Here is a 25,830-nt window from a genome sequence, read left to right as displayed (position 1 = left end):
ATCACCAACACCAGCGCCGCCGCCACCACGACGCGGCCTCCCTCAGCCTCAGCCCAGCGGCGGCACTGCGCCTGCGCGGAATGGAACGCCAGCTTGCCTCACGGCGAGGTTGGCCAGGGAAGGGTCAGGTGGGCGGGACTACGGCGCGGCGGCGCTTCTGCGCGCGGGGTCTGCCGGGAGTTGTAGTCTCTCCCCTCATGACGCTTTCCGCCTTTAACCTTAAAGCAGGGAGCGGAGGCAAAAACACAGTAAAAGAAAATGAGATCGAAAATGCATATGTCTCTCTTAAGAGAGTAAATAGGTTGAATTATGTACTAAACAAATGTATACATTAATACATATTACACTACGCATTAGTACAGTATACATCATTTTATTAACGTACCTTATACATGTTATATGTATATATATATATATATATTTATATATGTAATTTTTAGACATACGTACATGTATTATATATACATTTTCATATATACATTTAAGATACGCACATTTATATATATATATATATATAAAATTTATAAATATATATTATATATATATATATATATATAATAGATATTTATATATACACACACACACATAAATTATTTAATACAGTTACCGATTTATTTTTATATATATAGATATAAAATGCTTTATATATATTAATATACATATTATATTTAATATATATGTGTTATGTATACATTCAATATATATAATAATCTATAGTATTTATACATAGTTATATATATTTATATATATTGTGTTTATTTGTATATACATACAAAACATTCAATACATAGTTATATATTTTTATATAGATACAAAATATTGTATACACATTATGTATACACAATATGTGTGAGTGTGTGTGTTATATATAATATACATATATTATACGGAGTTGAGACTGCCATGGTCTCCTTGGTCGATGATCTCCTTCTGGGCATGGACAGGGGAAGCGTGTCCCTGTTAGTGCTTTTGGACATCTCCGCAGCTTTCGATACCATAGACCATGGTATCCTTCTGGAACGCCTGAGAGAGTTGGGTATCGGTGGCACTGCACTCCAGTGGTTCCGGTCCTACCTCTCGGGTCGATTCCAGATGGTGCAGCTGGGGGATGTCTGCTCCGATAAGAGGGTGCTTACATCTGGCGTCCCTCAGGGAGCTATTTTGTCCCCCATGCTATTTAACATTTACATGAAGCCGCTGGGAGAGATCATCCAGAGACACGGGGCACAGTGTTATCAATATGCCGATGACCCCCAAATTCACTTCTCTATGTCTCCGACTGATACAGTGACTAAGGATGGTATCTCTCCTCTGAATGCCTGCCTTGAGTCAGTAATGGTCTGGATGAGGGAAAACAAACTCAAGCTGAATCCAGAGAAAAGGGAGGTGCTCATGATAGGTGCCCCTGGTTCATGGAAGGAGATTTCCCAACCCATCGTTGACGGGGTCACACTCCCCCTGAAGAATGAAGTCCGCAGTTTGGAAGCGCTCCTGGACTCGTCTCTACAGCTGACATCTCAGGTGAAGGCGATAGCCAGGAGTGCTGATACGCCAACTGCGTCCCTTCCTGGCTCAGGGGGACCTTGGAACAGGAGTACATGCACTGGTAACCTCTCGACTAGATTTCTGTAATGCGCTCTACATGGGGCTGCCTTTGTACCAAGTTCGGAGGCTCCAACTGATTCAGAATGCTGCAGCCAGACTGATCACCAGGACACTGAGGTCAGAGCACATGACACCGGTGTCGAAATCTCTACATTGGCTGCCGATTAGCTTCCGGGCGCAATACAAAATGTCAGTTATTACCTATAAAGCCCTACATGGCCTGGGCCCAAGTTACTTGAAGGAACGCCTCTCCCTACACAATCCGCCCACATTCTCAGGACATCTGGCACAAAGATATTAGAACAAACCAAAACCTGGTTGAAAACCACCTCTTGTAAAACGTTTTCTGCCATGGCCCCTAGACTTTGGAACAACTTACCGGAAGAGATCCGTCCAATACCTTCTTTTTTGGAATCATTCAAGAGGGCATTGAGGATGGATCTCTTCTGGCGGCCGATCGAACGGGTCTCCTCCTCTAATCTGATTTTGAACATCTGAATATGATGACTCCATTCTTACGATTCTCAGCAACACTCTAACGACTCTTCCCCTTTTTATTTTTCATTTTAATTGATGTATTTTGTATTATCTATGATTTTATGATGTTTTTACTGTTGTGATCCTGCTTTGATCCAAAGGGAGAAGTGGGAAATATAAATAAATGTTATTTTTATACATACATTTTATGTATATATGTGTAATTTGTATATGTTATTTTATATACATATTTGAGGCAGCTGGCCTTCCTTTCCAGACCGAAGCGCTTTCCTGACCCGCCTTGCTTTCTCTCTCCCTTCATCCTCTGCCTTTTAGCTTTTGTTCTCGCCTGAACATTTTTTATCTTGTTTTAGTGTATTTGTACATTAATGCTATTAACTTTTCTTCTCTGGTTTAATCTCTTTTTGGGACTTGATTGTCTTTTTATGTTCAGGGGAAGGTTGGGGATTTGGGAATTTTTAATGCATTTCTCTTTTAATTGTATGTTATTTTACTGCTGTAACCTGCTTAAGTGGAATATAATGTATTGTAAGTCGGAGGCTTTTATGGCCGGCATCCATAGCTTTTGGTGGGTTTTTCGGGGGGCTCTGTGGCCATGTTCTAGCAGAGTTTCTTCCTGATGTTTCTCAAGCAGCATCTGTGGCATCTTCAGAGAATGCTTGCCTGGAAAGGCGTTGGGTGGATATATCCTGTGTGAGCCTGGGAATGCAGGAGGGATTGGCCTGTGTCTTGTCGGCCATCAGCTGACCCTACCAGATGCAGCTGGACAAACGTCGTCGGGAAGACAGTTTTCTGCAACGTGGCCACAGAGTCCCAAAAGCCCACAAAAACTATGAAAAAGATCATTTATTATTATTATTATTATCATATGTTATGAAGTTTATATATATATATATATATATACATATAATTTTATCTTATACATATTATATATATATAAATGTACATAATGCTTTATATACATAATTATATATATATTATATATATGTTTCTTTTTATACGTATAGTTTGTATATATAAATATATATATATACTATTTATATACATACAGTATTTATATGTGTGTGTTATAGAAATTTTAATATATATATATATTTATACGCATATGCATGTATTACATATTTATATATCTGTGTGTATATATATATATATATATATATACACATGTGCATGTATTACATATGTGTGTGTGTGTGTGTGTGTGTATACACACACGTGCGAAATCTGTGTATATATGTCTATAAAAGTGTTCCCGTGTTTCGCATGAAGCCTCAGCCTGGCCGGGAGGGGGGAGCCGGTAGGCCAGGCGTGGTGACGTCACTCCCGGGCGCCTTCCTCCGCGCGGGGCACGCCGGGAGTTGTAGTCCCTTCCCTCAGAGTGGGGCGGGGAATAGAAAACACAGCCACAGCCTCCATCTTAATCTGCTGATGGTGATGTTGACGTATTGGTGCTAAGGCTACTTTGCCTCAGAGTCAGGGCGGGGGCTGTCGGAGGGGAGGGGCGTCCCAGGGCCGGAAGTGCCCTGTCCCTTGAGGCCCGCCTCTTCCGGTGCTCGCTCAGCCTGCGCTCTCCGCTCTCCGCTCGGTTGTCTTTGCGCCTGAAAGGAAAGGAAGAAGGGAGCCAGAGTCCCGCCGTGACCCCGGTGAGGAGGGAAGGGCCTGAGCCCTTGGTTGGCCTTCTTCTGGGCTTGGGTTCCGTTCCGAGTGAGGCGCGGTTTCCCCAGCCTTCCCTCCGGCCCCGGGGTCCCTGGGTCCTGGGTGCCTGGCCTCTTTGAGGCTAGAGGCGGCCGATCGTGCGTCGCCGGAGGCAGATGGATGCCAGTGGAGTCAGCCAAGGGGCCGGAAGCGCTGTCTGCCTCTGCTCCCAGGAGCTGCCCTTCCTTCCTTGCCTCCTTTCAGTCCAACAGTTGGATCCTGTGCTATCGCTCCGGTCTTGAATCGTGGCCCAGAGGCAGGGATCTCGGCCTGCGTTCCATGGCCTTTGTGTCGTTGCGTGCCTCCCTCGGGCAAAGGCCCGTCCCAAGGGTTTCTTGGGGGAAGACGGTTCGGAGCAGAGGGCCTCCCTTTGCCTTTTTTGGGGCTGAAAGCATCAATCCAGTCTGACGCCGCTTTAACTGCCATGACTCAGTGCTATGGAATCCTGGGATTGGTAGTTCTGTGAGCTGCCAGAGAGCTCTGGTGCCACAGAGGATGGAGCCATGGCAGGGAAAGCGGCGTCAAGCGCAGATGCAGCCCTGGCGAGTTTCTGGAGCCTAGGAAGGCAGGGGCCCTGAGGAGAAGTGGCTCTTAGTGCTGCTGTCTTCCCTCTCTCTTACTGTTCATCTCAAGGGTCTATAGCTCTGGAAGGGAGGGAGCCTCAGGGCGAAGGCTGATAGCAAACTCTGTCTCTCTCTTGTTTTTGACGGACATCGGAGGGTTTTCTTGGCAGGATCTGCCCAGAAGGGCTTTGCCCTTGCCATCCTCTCAGGCTGAGGTCAGCCACTGGGTTTTGAACCCGGCTCTCGGGAGTCATAGGCCAGTACCCAAACCATAGCACCATGCTAGCCTTCCTCTGTGTGTTCTTCTCCCTTTCTCCTTCCCTCCATCTCCGAAACGCAGCGCCCAAGAGGCACAGAGCATCCCAGGCTTAAGAATGAGAACACAGCCTTGCGATTAGGAATATTCTTCCTCCTTCAGATTGGTGAGAGTCTGTCAGAATCTATCTCTATGAGTTGGTGGCCACAATCAGCAGGTTTTCAGTGCCATAAAAGGACAGTAAATTGCCAGTTAGTTCATAGTGTTTATTATATTTACTTAGTTATTTTTAACTGATGCACGCGTCTTAAAAGGCCAGAAGCCACACCAAAACCACGCTCCCATCCTAAAGACTGGAGCACAGTTTTGGCACAGCTTCCGGCCTCTTAAGATGTGCGCATCGTTTAAACAGCATACCTGCAATGTGACCCAAAGCAGTTTTGTTTTGGCCTGTCTGCCTGGGCCCTATGCTGCCCTGGAGGTGAAAACTGTGTATGTGTCGTTTTTGGCAGTGACTACAAGATGCAGCAGAGCACAAACCACAGTCTTGTCACGGTCTATAAAATAAATAAATATCCCTGAACACACCCGACAACTTTAGATTTCAGAAGTCAAGAAAGGTCAGGTCTGGTTGATGCTTGGATCAGAACGGGGTTTTTTTTTTGGGGGGGGGGAGACCCACTTGAACTGCTGGGAAGTGATTCCAGTGTGATGGATGTGGCTTCCTGGTACAAGGCAGATAGGTTCCAGAAGCCCTGTCAGCATCATGGCCAAATGTTAAAAGCTGTCCAGTGGCATGAGAAGGGTTATTTTGTGTTTGTCTAGCAGTTTGCTAGGTAGCTTAACCTTCAGCTTGGTAGTTTAAGGATGTAGAGACCGCTGGGAACAGACCAGGGGAGCCACCTGCATATACTGTCCTCCTCATAGCTACAGTGGGTCCTTGTTATCCTTGCTGCACTGGGTCCTTGCTGCCTGCTGGGATTTGGTTCCAGGACCCCCCATGGATAACAAAATCTGTGGGTGTTTAAGTCCCATTAAATATAATGGCACAACAAAATTGTGTCCCATATATAAAATGGAAAAGCATAGAATCATAGAGGTGGAAGAGACCACAAGGGCCATCCAGTCCAACCCCCGGCCATGCAGGAACTCTCAATCAAAGCATCCCCGACAGGTAGCCATCCATTCTCTGCTTAAAGACCTTCAAGGAACACAAAGGAGTGTGTTCAATGGTGATTTGCTATTTGGAATTTAAACTTTTTTGGAATATTTTCAAGCCATGTGTGCTCAAATCCATGGATAGAAAATCCATGCATACGGAGGGCCAACTGTATTAGGATAAGGCATGGGTCACCCCTGTGCAGTTCAGTTTCCTTTTGTTTACTTCTGCCCTATATAATCCCAGGGATCCCTTACCTTGCCCTGTCAAGAGGTCACACTATCTAGGGATGAGGATCTGGAGTGTTGGCCATGGGATGGTCCCAGTATTATGCACAATATACAGGTCTGATTCTCCTGTGTGGTGCTTTCCTCCCTTGTGGATCACCTGCTCCATCCATTTGGTACCAGTAAAGTTTAGCTTAGATCATTATTGGGTCAATTTTCTGTACTGAACAAAGTGTCAGAGTGGCCTGGAATTGCAGGCTCTTCCAACTCAGAGCACCTTTCCAGTCAGAACTGATGGTCCTGGACTATACACACCAAGGGTCTGATCCAGCAGAAAGCAATTTCTCATGTTCCTAAATAGCTCTGCTTCAGGCCTGAATTGTACTCTTGCCTCTTCCCCACAGATGGACCGGTCGTCTCCAACCTACATGGTTGCCAACTTAACCCCTTTGCATTCAGAGCAGCTTCTGCAGGGCCTGAACCTCCTTCGGCAGCACCATGAGCTCTGTGACGTCATCCTTCGCGTCGGAGACGTCAAGATCCATGCTCACAAAGTGGTGCTGGCCAGCATCAGCCCCTACTTCAAGGCCATGTTCAGCGGCAACCTCTCAGAGAAGGAGAATGCGGAGGTGGAGTTCCAGTGCATCGCTGAGGCAGCCCTTCAAGCCATTGTGGAGTACGCTTACACAGGGACTGTTTTCATCTCACAGGACACCGTGGAGTCGCTCCTGCCTGCGGCCAACCTCCTACAGATCAAGCTGGTGCTGAAGGAGTGCTGCAGCTTCTTGGAGAGCCAGCTGGATCCCGGGAACTGCATTGGGATCTCCCGCTTTGCCGAGACGTACGGCTGCCACGATCTCTACCTGGCCGCCAGCAAGTACATTTGCCAGAACTTTGAGGAGGTCTGTCAGACAGAGGAGTTTTTTGAACTGACCCATTCTGAGCTGGTTGAAATTGTCTCCAACGACTGCTTGAACGTGGTGACTGAGGAGATGGTCTTCTATGCCCTGGAATCCTGGATCAAGTACGATGCCCAAGAGAGGCAGAAGTACCTGGCCCAGCTCCTCCACTGCGTTCGGCTGCCTCTGCTGAGCGTCAAATTCCTCACCCGACTCTACGAAGCCAACCATCTCATCCGTGATGACCACACCTGCAAGCACCTTCTGAATGAAGCACTGAAGTACCACTTCATGCCGGAGCACCGGCTCTCCTACCAGACAGTGCTGACCACACGCCCTCGCTGCCCCCCCAAAGTCCTTTGTGCTGTTGGAGGGAAGGCCGGCCTCTTTGCTTGCCTGGAAAGGTGAGAAGAGCAAGAGTCGGGAAGGGGCTGGAAGGATGAGACTGTTTTTGTCTATTACTATTAATCTAAGTATTTATAGCCTGCCTTAGATCCATCCAAGAATCTCAGGGATCAGACAGCAAGATCCAGCTGAAAAAGTTTAAAAGAATAAAAATCATTTCAAAGAGTAAAATCATATTAGACCATTTAACACTTAAAACAGGGCAGTTTAAAACCAGATACAGTTGACCCTCCACATTGGCAGCTTTGATTTTTGTGGATTTGATATTTGCAGCTTTGTTCAGTATGTTCTCTCTGGGTATCTCTAGGTCCTCTGGTGTGCTGGAGAACCTAGAAGTTCCTGGAGAAAACACTCCTCTGGGCATCTGTATGCTGACCATCGAGTTGCACTGTAGGACCTGGAGATGCCTAGACAGGTATTCTATGGGGGTTCTTCACCCCTAACTCCAGAGAATATGGGGAGAGTACTGTAGAAGAGTTTAAAGTAGTTAAATCATCTAAAATATCAACCTACCTCCTTACCTTAGAATATTTATATACCACCTTTGAGTCAAAAGGACTGACAGGGTGGTCTTTTCACTCTCAGAGGCCAGAGCAATGTTGGTTGGAATGGCGAGAAGGGCTGTCGCCTGCTGCTGGGCCCAGGCATGGTGGAGCTGTGCCTGGCTGCTCTTCTTTCCCTCAGAAGCCACAGCAGGCGCAGCTGGGATGGAAGTAGGGCCTTTTCTCAGTTGCTGGGCCCAGGCAAGATGGAGCTGTGCCTGGCTGCACCTCTCCCTCGGAGTTCACACCATGGCAGTTGGAACATGGAAGGAGGGCCTCTCACACGCACAGTAGAGCTTTGCCTCCTTGATTTTCTTTTCGTTAGAGCTCTGAGCAATGGTAGTTAGCCTGGAGGGAAGGCCTCTTAACAGCTGCTCACATAGGCCAGTGTAGACAACCAGAATCTTCATTAACGGGCTTTGTTTTTACTTAACACCAGAATGAGACCAAGGTCGGTGGCAGGCTTTCCGTCTACAAGTCAGACCAACAGGAAGTGGCTTGTATAAAGTACAGCTGAGCATAACAAAATGAGAGTTTTAGTCTTGCAGGATTTTGTTATTATAAAAGTCTCTTCTAAGGCTAAGTGGACATTCTCTGAAATGATTTTTATTGATCATGTTTCTTTGTATCACACAAGGCAAGATTTGGATATGTACAATCCAGATGTTTCTTTGGACTCAGGTTAGTAAGGCTCATTTCAGTGAAGGGTTAACAAATGCATCAAGGTTATTTTAACAGTTATCTATTGTGGCTCCCATTTTCGATTTTCAAGTTCCAGTTTTGGGGAAAAGCAGGTTGTAAATACATATATTGATTGTAGTCATGGCAGAAGTAGAGGTATTAAATGTTAGGCAGTTCTGAGAGCAATTCCAAACAAACTGACAGAATATTTGAAGGAATCACTATACATAAGTATCATCTTAGCACAATTACAAAAAGTAAGTGGTCTAAATTCCCAGTCAGTAACATCTGGTTGACTGAAACTGAGGAGAAAGTGAGTTGTTAGGCAAATCTATCCAGTGGAAAAGGAAGCATGAACTGGGAAACTGAGGATCAAAAGTAGAAAGATAGAATCACAGAACTGAAAGTGACCACAAGGGAAATCAAGTACACTGCTCTTCCATGAAAGACTGCCTGAGAGATGGCCATATCTCAGGCAGATTCCAAAAGGTGATGCTTGGGGACTGTCGCTCCTCGAAAACGGAGCTAAACTGTGGCATCCCCCAGGGTGCCATCCTGTCCTCAATGCTATTTAACATTTATATGAAGCCGCTGGGAGAAATTATTCATAGACATGGGGCGAGGTGTTATCAATACGCTGATGACACCCAAATATATTTCTCCATGTCTCGCTCATCAGTGATGACAACAGATGGCATTTCTCCCCTCAATCAGTGTCTTGAGGCAGTAATGAACTGGATGAGAGAAAACAAGCTCAAGCTGAATCCAGATAAAATGGAGGTACTTACAGTAGGGGCTCCTAAACCAGGGACCTCCAGTCCTGGAGGGACTCACACTCTTCTCTAAGGACTGTTTGCAGTTTGGGGGTGCTTCTTGATCCGTCACTTCAGATGACAAATCAGGTGAATGCGACGGTCAAAAGCGCTTCGGCTGATACGCCAACTGCGCCCTTTTCTGGAACCAGGAGACCTGGAAAGGAATCGCCTACTTCCATATAATCCACCTCATACACTCAGGTCCTCTGGAAGGAACTTATTGCAGACCAGATTAGTTGCAACCTCCCAGAAGACTTTTTCCGCAACCACACCCAACCTGTGGAATGGCCTGCCACACGAGATCCGTCAAATTACAAACCTAGACAGCTTCAAGAAAGCTGTCAAGACTGATCTCTTCCAGCAGGTCTTTCCAGGTTAAAGTACTCGGCCATACAATGATCTCTTCCATATATGTTATGATTCTGCCCACCATTATTAGATGTAATATTTTTTTGTAATTTTAATTCTGATTGTTTAATTCTTTTTTAAGGGGGGATATGGTGTATGATTTTTAATATTGTATGCCGCTTTGACTATTTTAACAAAAAGCGGGATATAAATAAAAGATATATATGTGTCAGAGTTAGCACCCAGAATCCCAGACAATCAACCAGTCAGCTTGATTGATACAATCAACAGCACTTTATTGATAGATCCAGGATCAGACATGTGCCTCACTCAGCTTCTTAGCTGAGACTGACCACACCCTCCCAAAGACAAAGTAACAGAATTCCCAAAAGCCAAATCCCCTCCCAAGCAGAAACCCGCCAAGCGAAGCCCCTCCTGGTTCCCACAGAAGTGAAAGCACATTCCCAGCTCTGAGCACTCGGAGAGCCAGGCCTTCAAGGCCACTAGATAAGACACCTGGCCCTGCTAGGCACTACCATCACTATCTACTCTTCTACTGCAGCTAAAGCCCCATCATCCCCCAACTACTATACTACACTACAAACACTATCTGGTAGAATACTAACAGGATTCTAACAGTCAGCCCCCCGAAAAAAAGAAAACCCCCTACCCTAACAGATAGCTGAAAACAAAATCAAGTGACAGCAGAAAGAGAAGGCTTGTCAGGGTACTGTGCATGAAAACGAGCCACCAAATCAGGCGCATTAACATGAGCAACAGAAACCCATTCATCATGATCAACAGGAAAATGCTTCCAACGAATGAGATACTGAAGTTTGCCCTTATGTAGCCTAGAGTCCAGAATTTTAGCAACTTCAAAGTGTTGTTGCCCATCAATCATCATGGGCAGAGGCTGAGAGTCAGTAGTCTTCCACCGACCCGTGCTCCGATCTGGTTTCAACAACCTGAAATGAAAAACGGGGTGAAGATGACGATAGGACTTGGGAAGAATGAGTTCGGCAGTGACATCATTCACCAATCTTTTAACAGGGAAAGGGCCAATGAACTTAGGACCCAACTTCTTTGAAGGAAACCTGGACTTTAAATTTTTTGTGGACAGGTAGACCATGTCTCCAGGCTTAATGTCCCAACCATCTGACCTTTTCTTGTCCGCATACTTTTTGTATTGACGCTTGGCGTCCTGCAATGCTTTAGTAATCATGGGCCAGGCTCCCTTGACTTTCTCAGACCATTGAGTCACCGCAATAGGGTCAGACTTCTCAGCAGGCAATGCAGGCAGCAACTTAGGTTCAAATCCATAGTTAATCAAAAAAGGAGACTGTCCAGTGCTCCTATGGACAGCACTATTGAAAGCTACCTCCGCATGAGGGAGTAAGTCATACCAATCATCTTGCAAATAATTAGTGTAGGACCGAAGGTATCTCTCAAGGGCCATGTTCGTTTTCTCACATTGCCCATCAGTCTCAGGATGATAGGCTGTGCTGAGGGCCAATTGAACCCCCAACTTTTTCTGCAGTACCCTCCAAAATTTAGAGGTGAAGGTACTGCCTCTATCCGAAATTATCCTATCTGGCAATCCGTGATATTTATATATATGGGCAATGAAAAGGTCAGCTAACTTTGAAGCTGAAGGCATCCCCTTGCAAGCAACATAATGTGTTTGTTTAGAAAACAAGTCCACTACCACCCAAATGGTGTCTCTGCCTTTACTTGGTGGCAAATCAGTTATAAAGTCCATAGCAATGTGTTTCCAGGGTGAGTCCGGCGTGGGCAAAGGGTGCAGTAAACCTCTGGGTTTTCCCACAACAGGCTTGGCCCTAGCACAAACAGGGCAACTTTTCACAAAAGCATCCACATCCGCGCGCACACCTTCCCACCAATAAGTATTGCGTAGTTTGTGCCAAGTTTTCAGATAACCCCAATGTCCAGCAGCTTTAGAATTATGGCAGAGCTTTAAAATGTCCTCTCTCATGGAAGCAGGGACATAGACCCTAGAATTCTTTACCCACAGTCCCTGTGCATTACGAGACAGCAAGTCCTTGTGGCTCAGTAGCCAGTCATCTGCCTCTGCCACCTGCTGGATCCGTAGCAGAACGTCATCCAGCAGGGTTTCAGACTTAGCCTGTGCAGGGGGCTGGGATGAAGCCTTGGCCTTGCTGCCAGGCCCAACTGTTCAGGGGAAAAGAGTAATTACTGCCAGGCCCAACTGTTCAGGGGAAAAGATAGTTTCCAGTGGAATGGCCTCTTTCCCCTCATGTTGTGGCAACCTGGAAAGTGCATCAGCCAAAATGTTTTGGCGCCCAGGGAAGAATTTCAGTTTGAACTTGTATTTATAAAAGTCCTTGGCCCACCTCCTCTGTTTTGGGGTCAGTTTGCGAGGAGTTTGCAATGCCTCCAAGTTCCTGTGGTCCGTCCACACCTCAAAAGGTTGTGGAGCCCCCTCTAGGAATTGCCGCCAACTTTCTAAGGCGTGTTTTATGGCATAGGCCTCTTTCTCCCAGCAAGGCCAAGATAACTCAGCCTTTTGGAACCTTCTAGACAGGTAAGCACATGGCCTTAGTTTATCATCTGAGTCCCTTTGCAACAATACAGCGCCCATAGCAAAGTCACTTGCATCCACTTGTACAACAAAGGGCTTATCTGGGTCAGGGTGAAGCAAAATGGGTTCATTACTGAACAGCAACTTCAATTGGTCGAAAGCCCGTTGGCACTCCTCTGACCACCGAATTGGAGCAGAAGGCTTTGGTCCCTTGCTCCCCTTTGTTGCCTCCCCCCCTTTCTTCTCCACTGTTTTGGTTTTAAGCAGATCAGTTATAGGCAAAGCAATTCTGGCGAAATCCGGAATGAATTGTCTATAAAAGTTGGCAAAGCCCAAGAACCTCTGAACATCCTTGCGGTTTCTAGGGGGCGCCCAGTCTAGTACAGTTTGCACCTTAGCAGGATCCATTTCTATGCCCTGGTTGGAAACTCTATATCCCAAAAAGTCCAATCTTTCTGTGTGGAAATGGCATTTAGACAGTTTTACATACAGCTGATTATCCAGCAGTCTCTTGAGTACCTCTCGGACCAACTTAATGTGGCTATCCAAGTCTTTGGAGTAAATAAGCACATTATCCAGGTATACCAGGACCCCTTCAAACAATAGGTCATGTAGTACCTCGTTAATATGCCTCATGAAAATCCCTGGCGCCCCCGCAAGGCCAAAAGGGAGAACTAGGTACTCAAATGCCCCCAGGGGGCAATTAAATGCCGTTTTGTATTCATCCCCCTCTTTAATGCGAACACGGTAGTAAGCATCTCTCAAATCCAGCTTGGTAAAAATCTTGCCTGTGACCAACCGTAAAGAGCCATCCTTCTTTTCCCTGAAAAAGACAGGGGCAGCAAACGTCGAAGTGGATGGCCTAATGAACCCCCGGGCCAAGTTCTTCTCAATAAACTCCTTTAAGGTGGTGAGTTCCCTTGGGGTCATCGAATACAACTTAGGCTTAGGCAGCCAACTACTATACTACACTACAAACACTATCTGGTAGAATACTAACAGGATTCTAACAGTATGTTTATATCCAACCTCTGTGTAAAGACCTCCAAAGAAGGAGAGTCCATTTCACTGTTAAACAGTTATAAACAGCACAACTCTGTCTTCTCCAAGCTACACATACTCGGCTCCCTAAGTCATTCCTCTTGGTTTCCACACCTTTCCCCATCTTACTCTCCAACACATTCCAACATGTTAATATCCCACTTGAACTAATCACAGAAGAGTTCTGATCAAAGCAGAGTATTTATTTAAAATCTAACACTCCTAGTCCATGAATTTTTGCCTTGCTGTGAGTTTCATGCTTTGCCTTTCAGCTTCTTTTACTTCTTTTCCCTTTTCTTAGTGTGGAGATGTACTTTCCCCAGAATGACACCTGGATAGGACTGGCACCTCTAAGTGTCCCACGCTATGAATTTGGTGTCTGTGTCCTTGATCAGAAAATCTATGTGATTGGGGGGATTGCCACCCACATGTGTCAAGGCATCAACTATCGGAAGCATGAGAGCTCAGTGGAGTGCTGGGACCCCGATACAAATACCTGGACCTCCATAGAAAGCATGAACGACAGCCGAAGCACCCTGGGGGTTGCTGTTCTATCACGAGAAATCTATGCCTTGGGCGGCTATAATGGCCAGTCATACCTGCAGTCTGTGGAGAAGTACATTCCGAAGGTGAAGGAGTGGCAGCCTGTGGCACCCATGAGCAAAACCAGGAGCTGCTTTGCTGCAGCTGTTCTGGATGGCATGATCTATGCCATCGGTGGCTATGGCCCTGCCCATATGAACAGGTGGGTGCTGCGACACTGCTGGGCTTGGGGGATGCATCTGTATTGTAGACATAATGCAGTTTGACACCACTGTAACTGCTGTAGCTCCGTCCTACAAATTGTCCTAGGATTTGTAATTTTTTGAGGTGCCAGCACTCTTTGGCAAAGAAGACTAAAGACCTTGTAAAAGTACAACTCCCAGAATTCCATAGGATGGAGGTATAGCTCTTAAAGTAGTAGTGTCAAACTGCAATATTTTTATAGTGTAAATGCACCTGGGGGGAAACCATTCTCTCTCATTTCATTCACAAATACGCACATAAGTACATGCCTTCTCTTCAGTGGTTAAGCCCAATATGTTGCTGTGTGTTGTTCCCAACTTATGCTAACCCCTAAGGTGGCACTATTGTTGGTTTTTTTGGCAAGGTTTAATCAGAGGAAATTTACCATTGTCTTCTTCTGAGATGGAGAGTGACTTGGCCAAAATCACCCAGTGGATTTCCATGGCCAAGCAGGAATTCTAATCCTAGTCCAGAACTTAAATAATTCTGCCACATTGCTCTATATGGCTCAGATCCATACAGGGTTTTATATAAAGCCTCCCAGAACAATTAAGACCTTTGCAGGAGGAGTTTTGCTGAATCCCAAACCCTAACAGGCAGATTTCTTGGTTACGTGGGAGGCAGGGCCTTTTCCGCAGCTGCCCCTAGACTCTGGGATTCCCTTCTCAGGTAAACTAGATTGGTTCCTTCCTCACTATCCTTCAGCCAAGAAGTGAAGATCTTTCTGTCCCAGCAGGTGTTCAGGTTCTTTTATCTACTGGGTTTTCTGCATTAGTGCTATGCTTTATTAATAATAATAATAATAATAATAATAATAACATTTTATTTTTATCCTGCCTCTCCAACAGGATCGAGGCAGCTTACAAACAGTGATAAAATGCAGACAATATACATATAAAATGCAGACAATATACATATAAAATATAAAAATAATCCCATTATCCCTTCCCTTCTAAAATAACATTATAGGATCTATATAACAATTATTATTATTATTAACCTTTATTTATGAAGCGCTGTAAATTTACACAGCGCTGTACATGCAATCTTTTTAGTTAGACGGTTTCCTGCCCTCGGGCTTACAATCTAAAAAGACATGACACAGAAGGAGAAGAAGGGAGTGGTGGAGGGAGAGGGTAAGAGGTCCAGCAGTTCCTCTACCTCCGAGGCCTGGATCAAGGCAGATGGACCGGAGGGAGGTCTTGGCTTCAAAATGGAAATAATAAAATGGAAATAATAAAATACTAATCAAACAGTCGTTAAAACAATCGGTGACAGGGAGATGGCAATTTGGGGTATTCTGTATGGTGGACCGTATCATCAGGTGACCCAGTGGACTACTTGGGGAAGGCCTGTCAGAAGACATCCGTCTTGACAGCTTTTTGCTTTTGCCTGTCCCTTGTAAATTGGCAAAAACAAAGGGGTTCTTTACACTTCAGGACTTTGCAGTTCAGTTTGTAGCAATAATATTTTTAAAGTAAAGCTTGTACTTATTTTCTGAATAAACCATACCTTTAATATATCAAACATGGCACTTTTATGCCAAGCCCATTTGTACATTGTCCATGTTACATTCCTAAATGGTGACTGTCAAATGCTGAGACTGTACTGCAATTTCTTCAATCTCTCCTTCCCCCTCTTCCCCCCCGAAAAAAAATTCCTGGAATTTCCAAAGATTTTACATATCTCGTCCCTCATGAACACAAGTACACAGTCTTCATAAGATTAATCATTGTCAAACATTGTCCCTGACTCTGTTGTTTGTCTGCACCTGCAGTGTGGAACGTTACGATCCAAGCAAAGACTCCTGGGAGACCGTTGCCCCCATGGCTGACAAAAGAATAAACTTTGGTGTTGGGGTTATGCTGGGCTTCATATTTGTCGTTGGGGGCCATAACGGCGTATCTCACTTGTCCAGCATTGAGCGGTACGATCCGCACCAAAACCAGTGGAGCATTTGCCGGCCGATGAAGGAACCCAGAACAGGTAGGAAGAAACCTCAGGGTTTGCTACAGGTTGGCTTCACAGTGCTGTCCAATGTGGCATTTGACCAGAAGTGATAAATTGGTGGAAATTTCTCCTTTGGAAAATTTGGCAGTGTTCATTTTGCTACAAAAAAATATTTTAAAAATAAATGACTGTTTTGTCAAATTCATTAATAACAAAGGGTGGATGCCAATGCAATAGGGAAGTGTTGCAGTTTCAGAGTTGTAAGTACTGGAAGGTTTGGGGAAGATTATCCATAGGAGGTGTGAGTCTACTTCTCTCTCTTTTCCTCTCAAAGAGTTTGTGTCTTAAGCGTTCAACATATATCATTTTTTCTTTTCTTTCTCCTGCCTGCCAACCCCATAGGAGTTGGAGCCGCTGTCATTGACACATACCTTTATGTCGTCGGTGGACACTCAGGCTCATCCTACCTGAACACTGTACAGAAGTATGACCCTATCTCAGACAGCTGGCTGGACACGGCTGGGATGTTGTACTGCCGGTGCAATTTTGGCTTGACTGCACTTTGAAGGGGAGGATGCCCTGGAGGACTCAGCCAGCAGAAAGATGCCCAGCCTGTGGTGGAGACCAGAAGCTGTTTTTCTTGGAAAAGGAGAGAGAGGAAGGAAGGAAGGAAGGAAGGAAGGAAGGAAGGAAGGAAGGAAGGAAAGAAAGGCTTGCGGAAACGCTGAAGGTGGAAACCTGCATAGGACTGTGCCTGGTCTCTGCTGGTTACAAAGATCCTGTCTTCGGGATGGGGAAAGTTGAATCTTTCTCCTGTGGTCTGTCACACGGGCATGAAAGGACCTGTCTTGACGTACAAAGTGCTGTGTTTTGCCTGAAGTAGGCGTAGGAACTCCTTGACTCAGAGCTTTGGGCCTTTTCCTCCTCCTCCATATTCTCCTATGCCTGACCTAGGTAGCCCTGCTGAAGATGCGGGAGCCTTTGAACGTATCACACAAGCAGACTTGTCTCAGTAGATGTCTGATGCCCTCTTGGCATCGAGAGACCGTCATGGCTTCACAGTTTTTTATGAACAGTTAATTAAAGGGCTTCATTAATTTCCCCCTCCAGCTGAATACCCCCCCACCCCTTTCACTCAAGGTTTGTTAATATAAACAATGCCATAGATCCATTTGCCTGCAGCAACCCCCACATACACACGCACCCTGTTTTGTTTTGTTTTGTTTGCTGATGGGAATTTGAAGATTATTAGAATGGAGTGGCTTGCTTTAAGTTGAAAAACTTATTGTTACTATTGTTGTAATTATTGATAAGAGAGCCATCAGTGCACAAATGCCCTTTTAACCTTGGACTCCTTAGACCCCTGGCTACACATCTGAACCATGACTTGTTTTACCCTCATCCTTATCTGTATGGAAAGAGCCATGTAGCTTTCCAAACTGACAAGAGGGAAAGCTCTAGCCAGAAAAACCCTTCTGGGCATCTTGGGGTTTCTGAAATGATATATCAGAGCTTGCCAGCAGTCTCCCTCCTGCTGCCCCACTAGTAGTGCATGCCTTTTGTTCATCAGCCTACATGTAACGGGAAATAATATACCACCAGGGTTTTCGGAATGTCCAGACTTGTAACATGGTGCTAAATAAATCTCTTGGAAGAGAAGAAGCCCCACTGAAGTCAGAGGGACATCTTCCCAAAGGGATTGTGCTAAGGCTTGGCCAAAGGGATGGAGAATTCACCTTGTTGTCTTTAGTGGACGTTGCCAACCTCAGACGTGGTGGATTGATGTCACTCTCTTGTTTTCCTTACCTGTTCATCTGTGCCTGTCAAATACATCAAACCTTTAACTTTTATTTTTTATGATTAGTTCATCTGGAGAAATCCCAGTCAAGCAGATTCTTAATAGAAGCTGAAGAGAAAGCGCAGTGGTTCCCTCTAGTTCTCTCATTTTCTTTAAACTAGTATTGGGTGGCAGTTATTTCTCCCATGGCGTGTTCTCCCTCCCTCATTGCTGTTCTGTTCCCTTTCATTTCAGCCAAACTTTTCCAGAGGATGGGGCACTGCTTCTTCAGATTTCAGAGCAGACTGTTCTTGAGCTGCAGTTTCCATCTTGCTTCGCCATGGACTGGGGCTGATGGAAGTTGCAATCCAACATGAGCTGGAGGCTGCCTATTCGCCAGCCCGGCTCTTGAGCAGATTGAAATCGGAGCATACCCTCTTTGGGATATCTTGGAACTTAATTTTAAATAATGAGGGAGAGACACAAGATCCTTACTGCTTATTAGGGGCTGAAACTGTTCCACTTTCTTTTTTTGTGTGTGTCTGCCAGCATATATTTCTGCTTCATACAAGAAACTTTACTTTCATTTGCTGTTGTGGTCTTTCCCCCTCTCCCCCTTTTATAGTTCTATTACCCCTTTTAGCATGTCCCCCCCAACCCCTTTTCCATATTCACAAACATGCAATAATACTAGTGTGTGGTTTTATTTAAGATTTTTAATTCTGAGACTATAAAAGACCGATAGTTCCTTGTTCTTGTGGTATGAATGGCAGCTGACAAAGCTGCAAATACTCTTCTTTCTCCTTCTCCTCTTCTTCCAGGAGCAAATGTTCACACTAAAACCAGTAGAGCACACTTTCTTTTTTAAAAAGTTTTAAGGAAAGAAGGGCGTTGCATTATGTCTCTACTAACACTTGAACCTCCCACAAGTTCCTGAAACTCTGCTTATTTAGCTACCAGGGAGTTGAGTCGAGTTTTCAAGCAACTTGCTGACTAAGCAATCATGTTTGCTTCCAAGTGGCTTCAGAGGCTTGCTGATCTTTCTTATGCAGCAATAATGGCCAAATGCAACCTTTGTGGTGACCTTTTATGTACACAGTTGTGCACTTGGGAAATTCCCATTTACTAGGAAGTCTTCACTACAGACCTAAGCAACTAACAGAGGCTTCAGAGTGACTCCTCTTTCTGCTTTGTGTCCTGCTTCATTTCAGCTGGGAAAAACCCCCGGATGGCTTGGTTAAAAAAGGCATACTGGTCTCTGTCTCCAATGGTTTTGAATGTAGTGATGACAGGGAAGCTCTTTGCAAGATTCTGGGATGGGAGGAAATGATGCCAAGCCAGCAAGAGAAGGAAGGAGAAAGACTCCCAAGTTTTGAATCGCAAAGGAATGGAGAGATATAAAACGGGTTGTAGCGAAACCTCTTGGAGAGCTCATTTTTGACTCGTTTTTGCTGTTTGCTGTGTCTTTATGTGTCCCACTGAGCATTTAACTGTCTCTGGCAGGTCTCAGAAATTCTCAGAGGAATGAATGTACAGTATTTTTGGTAAAGTAAAAATTGAATCTTGATTGCAGCAAGGTTTTCTGTTCTTAAACTGTTCTCTGAGGCAGTGATGTCTATTGAATATAGGGTTCCAGTTAATGTCACAGCTTTTTCTCTCTTTACTTTTAATTGAGGAGAGGACACTTTGAGAGTGAGCCTTCAGTGAGCAGCCCTTACTAACAACATGACTAATGGGTTTGAATTTTGTATGCCTGGCTTGTTTGCAGGGAGTGCCATTTGGTTCTCAATGAGGCAGACTGTCTGCATCAAAAGGAGATGAGTTAAGGATCTAAAACCAGTTTATTTAGTCACAACCAGATCAACTCCTTGCAGAGTAATATTTCCTCACTGGGGTCGATGGTTGTCTGTGTCAGGAAATGTTGGGTTTCAGCAAATTCACTCTGCTCTTTTATTTTTCAGTTTGGGAGCCCAAGTGCTCAGGCAAAGGCCAAAGGAGGCCTTTGGAGGAATGATCACCCAGTTGGAGAAAAACAGTTTGAAACAACTGTTAACATTGATGGGAAAGCACTTTAAAGCATACCGGTTGCTTATGTACAGACCCTTGTTCGTTTTTTGGAGGAAAAGTGGATAGACCCACAGTTTTGTATACAAATGAGGCGGGATTTGGTATGTGCGCGTGCACTAAGTGTCTACAAATCTGGAAAAGCTCTTTCTTGTGCCAGCCTCCTCTCCCATCTCAAGAGGGAAGACTCTATCCAGTCCCTTCTTGGCAGCAAAATGGAAGCTGTTTTGCTAAATGGAGAGCTTGCCCGTGTGGCGTCTGTTGGACTGTGCTTGGGAGAGCCTTTTCCTTTCTGTCAGGAAATATAAAATGGAGTCGGAGTGGCAGTGCTTGCCCAGGCTGAGGATAGGCAAAATGGCCCCCGAGTCTTTCTGGCCAGGTGGCTACCAAGTCTTCTGGTCTCCTCTGTCGTACTGCCCAAGATAGCCTTCCTTTCCTTCTTTTGTTTTAGTTGGCCTGGTTTTATTTCTTGTTTTATTTCTGAATTTTTGTTTGTCACAAACTTGATTGTTTGCTGATGCTTGGGGGTTTTTTGGTTGTCTTTCCCCCTTTTTGCTGTGTCTCTTGGTTTTTACTTGATTTCCTCAGGAAGTTTACTTTAGGGAGGGTGCAGCTCCTTTTTCCCCATTAAAGGAGGCTTTCCTCCAAACGACATGAAGTGTTTTCTTCATGGAGGTCCTTGTGTTTTGCCTCCTCCTCCTCCTCCTCCTCCTGCTTCCTTCTGGAGGGACTCCCTCTTTGGTTGATATTTCGATGCTCCTTCTGAAAAGTGACGATGGCCTGGGAAGCGAGTCTGTCTGTTATTGATATCGGCCAAGTTTCTTGAGAAGCCAGCTGATCATGGTCTCCATCTGTGCAAAAGCTCTGTTGCCAGGCCATCAGCAAGACCTCAAGATAGCCTTTCTTTCTTCATTTATTCCTTGGTTTTGCTTTGCTTTCTATCCATCTCCTTCCCTGTCGCCAGGGATGGATGGCTACTTTCCATGTTCCTTTGAGACCCCTTCTTCTCCTCTTCCTCCTTCTTCTTCCACTTGTGTTAAAGAACAAAATCTCTCCCCACAGCTTGCCTTAAAACCCCTTACGAATTCATTACAGAACCAGCGAGGATTGATCTCTCTTCTGCCTTACTCATTGCGCTGTTTTCCCACTTGGACTCCCAAGGCAAAACTAGCTTTCAGCTGGATTCTGACCCCCTTCCATGTGCTGTCCCTTTTCCAGGTGGATTTTTGCCTGCCCCGAGTGGCTTCCTCTGGATCTATCGGGCGGCCCCTTCCCCAGCTTGACCGGGGCGTTCCCCCGTCTTGCCCCCAGGCCTTTGTCCTGTCTTTTCACCGCTTCCCAGCCATCATCGTCCTCACAAAAGTGGGAAACAGCTCGCCAATGTCTTGGTTCATTTCCATCGGCTGATTGTGAAGACGCTCTGTTCCAATCGGAAGAACATTTCATTTGAATGTGCAATGTTTACTAAAATAAATCTGTGAATGGAAGTGGTTTGGCTGGGCCTTCTTTCCTTGTAATTCTGCCTCTTTCTTTTTTGTCAATCCCCAAACGAAGGAGAAGGCTGCATCCGCACTGCAGAACACACTCCCTCGGAGGGTGCTGGGGCCTCCTTCTTTGGAGGTCTTTAAACAGAAGCTGGATGGCCATCTCTCAGGGATGCTTTGATTGAGAGTTCCTGCATGGCAGAATGGGGTTGACTAGATGGCCCTTGGGGTCCCTTCCAACTATGAAATAATCCATGTCAACACCACTTTGACTGCAATGGCTCAATGCTGTGGAATCCTGGGAATTGTATTTATTGTGGCACCAAAAGCACTGTGACAAAGAAGGCTGAATATCTCACAAAGCTACAAGTCCCAGAATTCCATATCATGGAGCCATGGCAATTAAAGTGGTCTCAGACTGGATTATTTCTGTGTTACAGGTGCAGCCGGAGAAAAAACTTGGTTCAAATTTTAAAAATGCAAGTTCTCTCTGTGTCATCATTAAAGGCAGCAGTGGGGATAGTGTGCCCAAAAGATAGTCCCTGGCTTCTTAATGCACCTCTCCAGGAGACACCCAAAGTCATGGCCTCTATCATTTTTAAGGTCAAAAACGTTGCTGGAAATTTGCTCAAACTGCTACAGAAATTCCCACAAAAGAGGAACTAGGCTTTGTTTCCCCCACACAACCCTCAACCATTCCCCACACCATGAAAAACAGCCAAGAGTAAAGCTAAAACAAAAATGTTGGCAATGTCTTAGGTGTCAAAATTGATTATTGACTCTGGTGCCCTTGGCAGCCCCTCAGGGTTATTGCGATAGGAAAGGAATGGAAAGAGGGATAGAATGTGGATACATTATTATTATTATTATTATTATTATTAAGCTTTATTTGTATAGCACTGTAAAGTTACACAGTGCTGTACATACAGTCAAAATAGATAAAATAAACCTGCCTATGGCATACATTCTATGAAAATAATTAAATATAATACATATTAATACATGTTAACATTCAAACAGTAAAATGTAGCAGACAACAAATTAAAATATTGTTTGATAACAATCATGCAACGTCTGGGAATGCTTCCCTGAACAGTATTGTCTTTAACTCAGTTTTGAAGCTGGTTAAAATGTTATATAAGGAAAACTCATACACCTCACACATGAAATCAGGTAAGTTGCGACTTGCGACTATATACAACAGGCACTAGAAGTTGACTTAGGGCAAGTAATGAGTGACTGAGAATGTTTAAGTGTATACATGTAGCATTAGACAAATACAGGGGTTAATTAATATTATAAGATATAGATTGATATAAGATAATTGTAAGAAGTATTGCAGTATTATGTGGAGATCAAATCAAAATTACTTTTTTAAAAAGCGGTTATAGCTCTGGGTGGGAGGAGGGCATTGCCCTCAGTAAGACTTCTCTCTCTCTGTTGCCTAAATTGCAAGCGGTCCCAAGAGGGCACCCACAAATTGTATTCAATGGGGAAATGGATTTAGATCAATGATTTGGCAACAAGAAGACCAGAGTAACTAGCTAGGACACAAGCCTATTTTTACTAGTTCTGAAAACCTAGAAATCCAGAGGCAGGTTCCATATAAGTTTAGTTTAATCATAAAAGGGAATATTCCTTTTGAAGCTCTGAAGTTAAAACCATCAACTAGGTGGGAATCCCATTGTTTTTCGGATTCCTGGGGAGAAAGCCCAACCTCCTCAAATTTGGACCCATAAATACTCCTCACTGGGCGCTCATTTTAGTCTCAATTGGAATCAATCAGATTCAACATTGGATTCCAGCTGAAACTCATCAGATTGCTATCAGAACTCAGCCCCAGGTATCATCACCATCACCATCATAGCAAAGGCAAGTACATTTCTATATCACTTCATAGTGAACTAGCACTCCCTAAGTGGTTTACAGTCTTTAAGCCAATTGCCCCCTCAAAAGTTTGGTATTTATTTTACCGACCTACAAAAGGATGGAAGGTTGAGTCAACCTTGGAGCCCTCAAGATCGAACTCGCAACCTTGTGGTTTGTCAGTGGCTGCAGAACCAGCATTTAAACACTGTGTCACCAGGGCTCTGTGTTGTTATGTTTATTTTCTTCCAAAATTCGGATCCAAAGCAACTTAGTCTAAAACTACAGTACAATTAAATACTGACAAAACTGACAATTAAAATGGTATTAAACTATTACAATATTAAAACACATCATTTGCTTACAGACAGAATACAGTTTGAAAAAGATAAAAGCACTTAAGTTAGTGACCTGAGTCCAATCCACCTGCATTTCATCCCAGATTGGAGCCTGGCGTCTGATACTGGTAAGCATTGCCTTGTCCCCTCTATAACAATTGTGTCCAACCTTCGATGAACTCCTGTCTTCCAAAATATTGTCTTCCTCCCCAAAATAACTCAGTTTAAAGCTCTCCTGATCAAGTTCTTGAGACTGTTGGCAAAAACATTTCTTCCAACTGGTGTGAGATGCAACCCGTCTGTTGCAAGAAGTCCCTCCTCATGGAACCGCAGCCCATGATCCAAGAATCCAAATCGTTCTCGGCGGCACCATCTGCGAAGCCAGTTGTTTACATCCGCTGTTTTCCTCTCCCTTCCTGGAAATGCCCTTTGACTGGGAGAAGAGATGAGAGCCCTGGTGCCACAACAAACTACAAGTCCCCAGGATTCCCTAGCACTGAGCCATCCAGTTAAAGCAATCTCAAACTGGATTATTTCTGCAGTGTGTTTTGGTAGCATTAACGTATATTTTTATTTTGCAATGTCCAACATTTTTCTTTAGCATCCTACATTTTGCGGTGCCTGGTCCTCCTTTGCAGTCAGGGCATCTGGTCCCCCTCACCATTATGTCCAGGGCAATCTTTGATTCATGTTTATTCAGAATAAAGTGTCCCCACTGCTGCCAAATGTTAGCAATTGGCCTTATATAGGATCCTATCCATAGCAGACAGGACAGATCAGCGTTGAGCCTTCCAATTATTCCATGTGTGTCTTCCTTTTGAGTGTGTCGATGTCCTTTGCTGAGTCCCAGATGGCAGCTAAACAACCCAGGCAAATGTGCATTTGGCGTGGGCCATGCCAGGCCTCCTCAAATCTGCTTTCCTGTTAGAAGTCAATTAATTTTTTTAACAAATTTATTAACATATTACAAAAATACAAAATAAAACAAAAGACAATCAAAAAGGACAATCACATAAATCAATCCAGATATATACATATATTTTCAAAAAGGTTTCTGAGGATATTAAACCTTCTATCCATACTTGCATTACAAGTAGATCTACCTTCAATATGAAAACCTATTTAGCTTTCTCCCCTTTAGTTGTCTTCAAAGCCATTACTCTCATATTAGCTACTATAGTATTGTTCAAAAAGTAATATAAAAGTGAGATAGAATATCAAAAAGAAATTTATCTCTAACTAGTTTTTGATAAATTCATTCTCTCCTCATATAAGTTAAGACAATCCCATTCTTTTTCATAACTTTCTTTAGATTTCTCTTTCAATAATGTGAATAAAATATTCATATTTTTAGCTTCGTACAATTTTATTAACCATGTATTAATTAATGGGGAACTGAGACTTTTCCATTGCTCTGCAAAGAAAATCCTCACAATTGTCACCATATCCAGAATAATTCTATTATGCTTCAAAATCTTCACCCCAAGAGTCATATTCAACAAAGAAATATTAGGGTCAAACGGATTAAAAATACCTAAAACCTCCTGCATGCGTTTGGACTGGATGGCCCTGGCGGTCTCTTCCAATGAGTCTGCGATTCTTCCGGTATTCTTCCGCTTTAGGGCATAACCACCACATATGAAAAAAATCCCCTTTAGGTTTCTCACACTTCCAGCACTTTGTGTTACTGGTTTTAGATATCAGGTGTATTTTTTGTGGGGTTAGGTACCATCGGTACAACCTTTTCAGATAACTTTCTCTGTAGTTTTGGCAAAGGGTAAATTGATTTGTTTCTTTCCAGGATTTCTCTCACTGCTCAATTGTAATGGTTTTTGAAGTCCTGAGCCCGTCTTATCCTACAAGGTTTAATGGTTCCACTTTCTAAATTCCTTTCTTTCAGTAACTTACAATATTGAGATATTTGTTTCTTTTGGCCATTCATTATAGTTCTGTCAATTTCATTTTTTTCCTTGGAGAAGCCAACATCTCTGTTATCTACATTCAAGCGGTTTTTTATTTGATTATATAGAAACCAATCTTTTTTTTATTTTCCACATATTTGTTCAGTTGCTTTCATTATATATTTTCCTTCCGAATTCTGTGTAATTAAATCTTCATATCTTAGCCACTTTTCATCTTTATCCTTTGTTTTGTTATGATATGCTTCTTCCCTGAATGATTTATTTATGTCAGAATATACCAATTATTTCCAGTTATTTCCAAATGTGCCCACAGCTGACCCAGAACAAAAGAGGGCTTGTTTATATCTTT

General features: G+C 44.0%; 1 protein-coding gene across 1 annotated transcript; it reads left to right on the top strand.

Moving 5' to 3' along the window:
- The first annotated feature begins 3,673 nt into the window (after positions 1–3,673).
- Positions 3,674–21,488, top strand: LOC149315332 (kelch-like protein 28). The gene is made up of 5 exons (XM_089522980.1): positions 3,674–3,746; positions 6,408–7,306; positions 13,596–14,039; positions 15,858–16,066; positions 16,433–21,488. The coding sequence occupies exons 2-5, from the start codon at positions 6,408–6,410 to the stop codon at positions 16,594–16,596; spliced, it is 1,716 nt and encodes a 571-aa protein (XP_089379106.1). The 5' UTR covers positions 3,674–3,746; the 3' UTR covers positions 16,597–21,488.
- The last annotated feature ends 4,342 nt before the right edge of the window (positions 21,489–25,830 follow it).

This window comes from Sceloporus occidentalis, unplaced genomic scaffold (genome assembly GCF_023333645.1).
Source record: "Sceloporus occidentalis isolate IW3139 unplaced genomic scaffold, rSceOcc1.0.p SCAF_4, whole genome shotgun sequence".
NCBI classification, from domain to species: domain Eukaryota; kingdom Metazoa; phylum Chordata; class Lepidosauria; order Squamata; family Phrynosomatidae; genus Sceloporus; species Sceloporus occidentalis.
The sequence above is the reverse complement of the archived record's forward strand: the minus strand, read 5'-3'. Positions and strand labels throughout refer to the sequence as shown.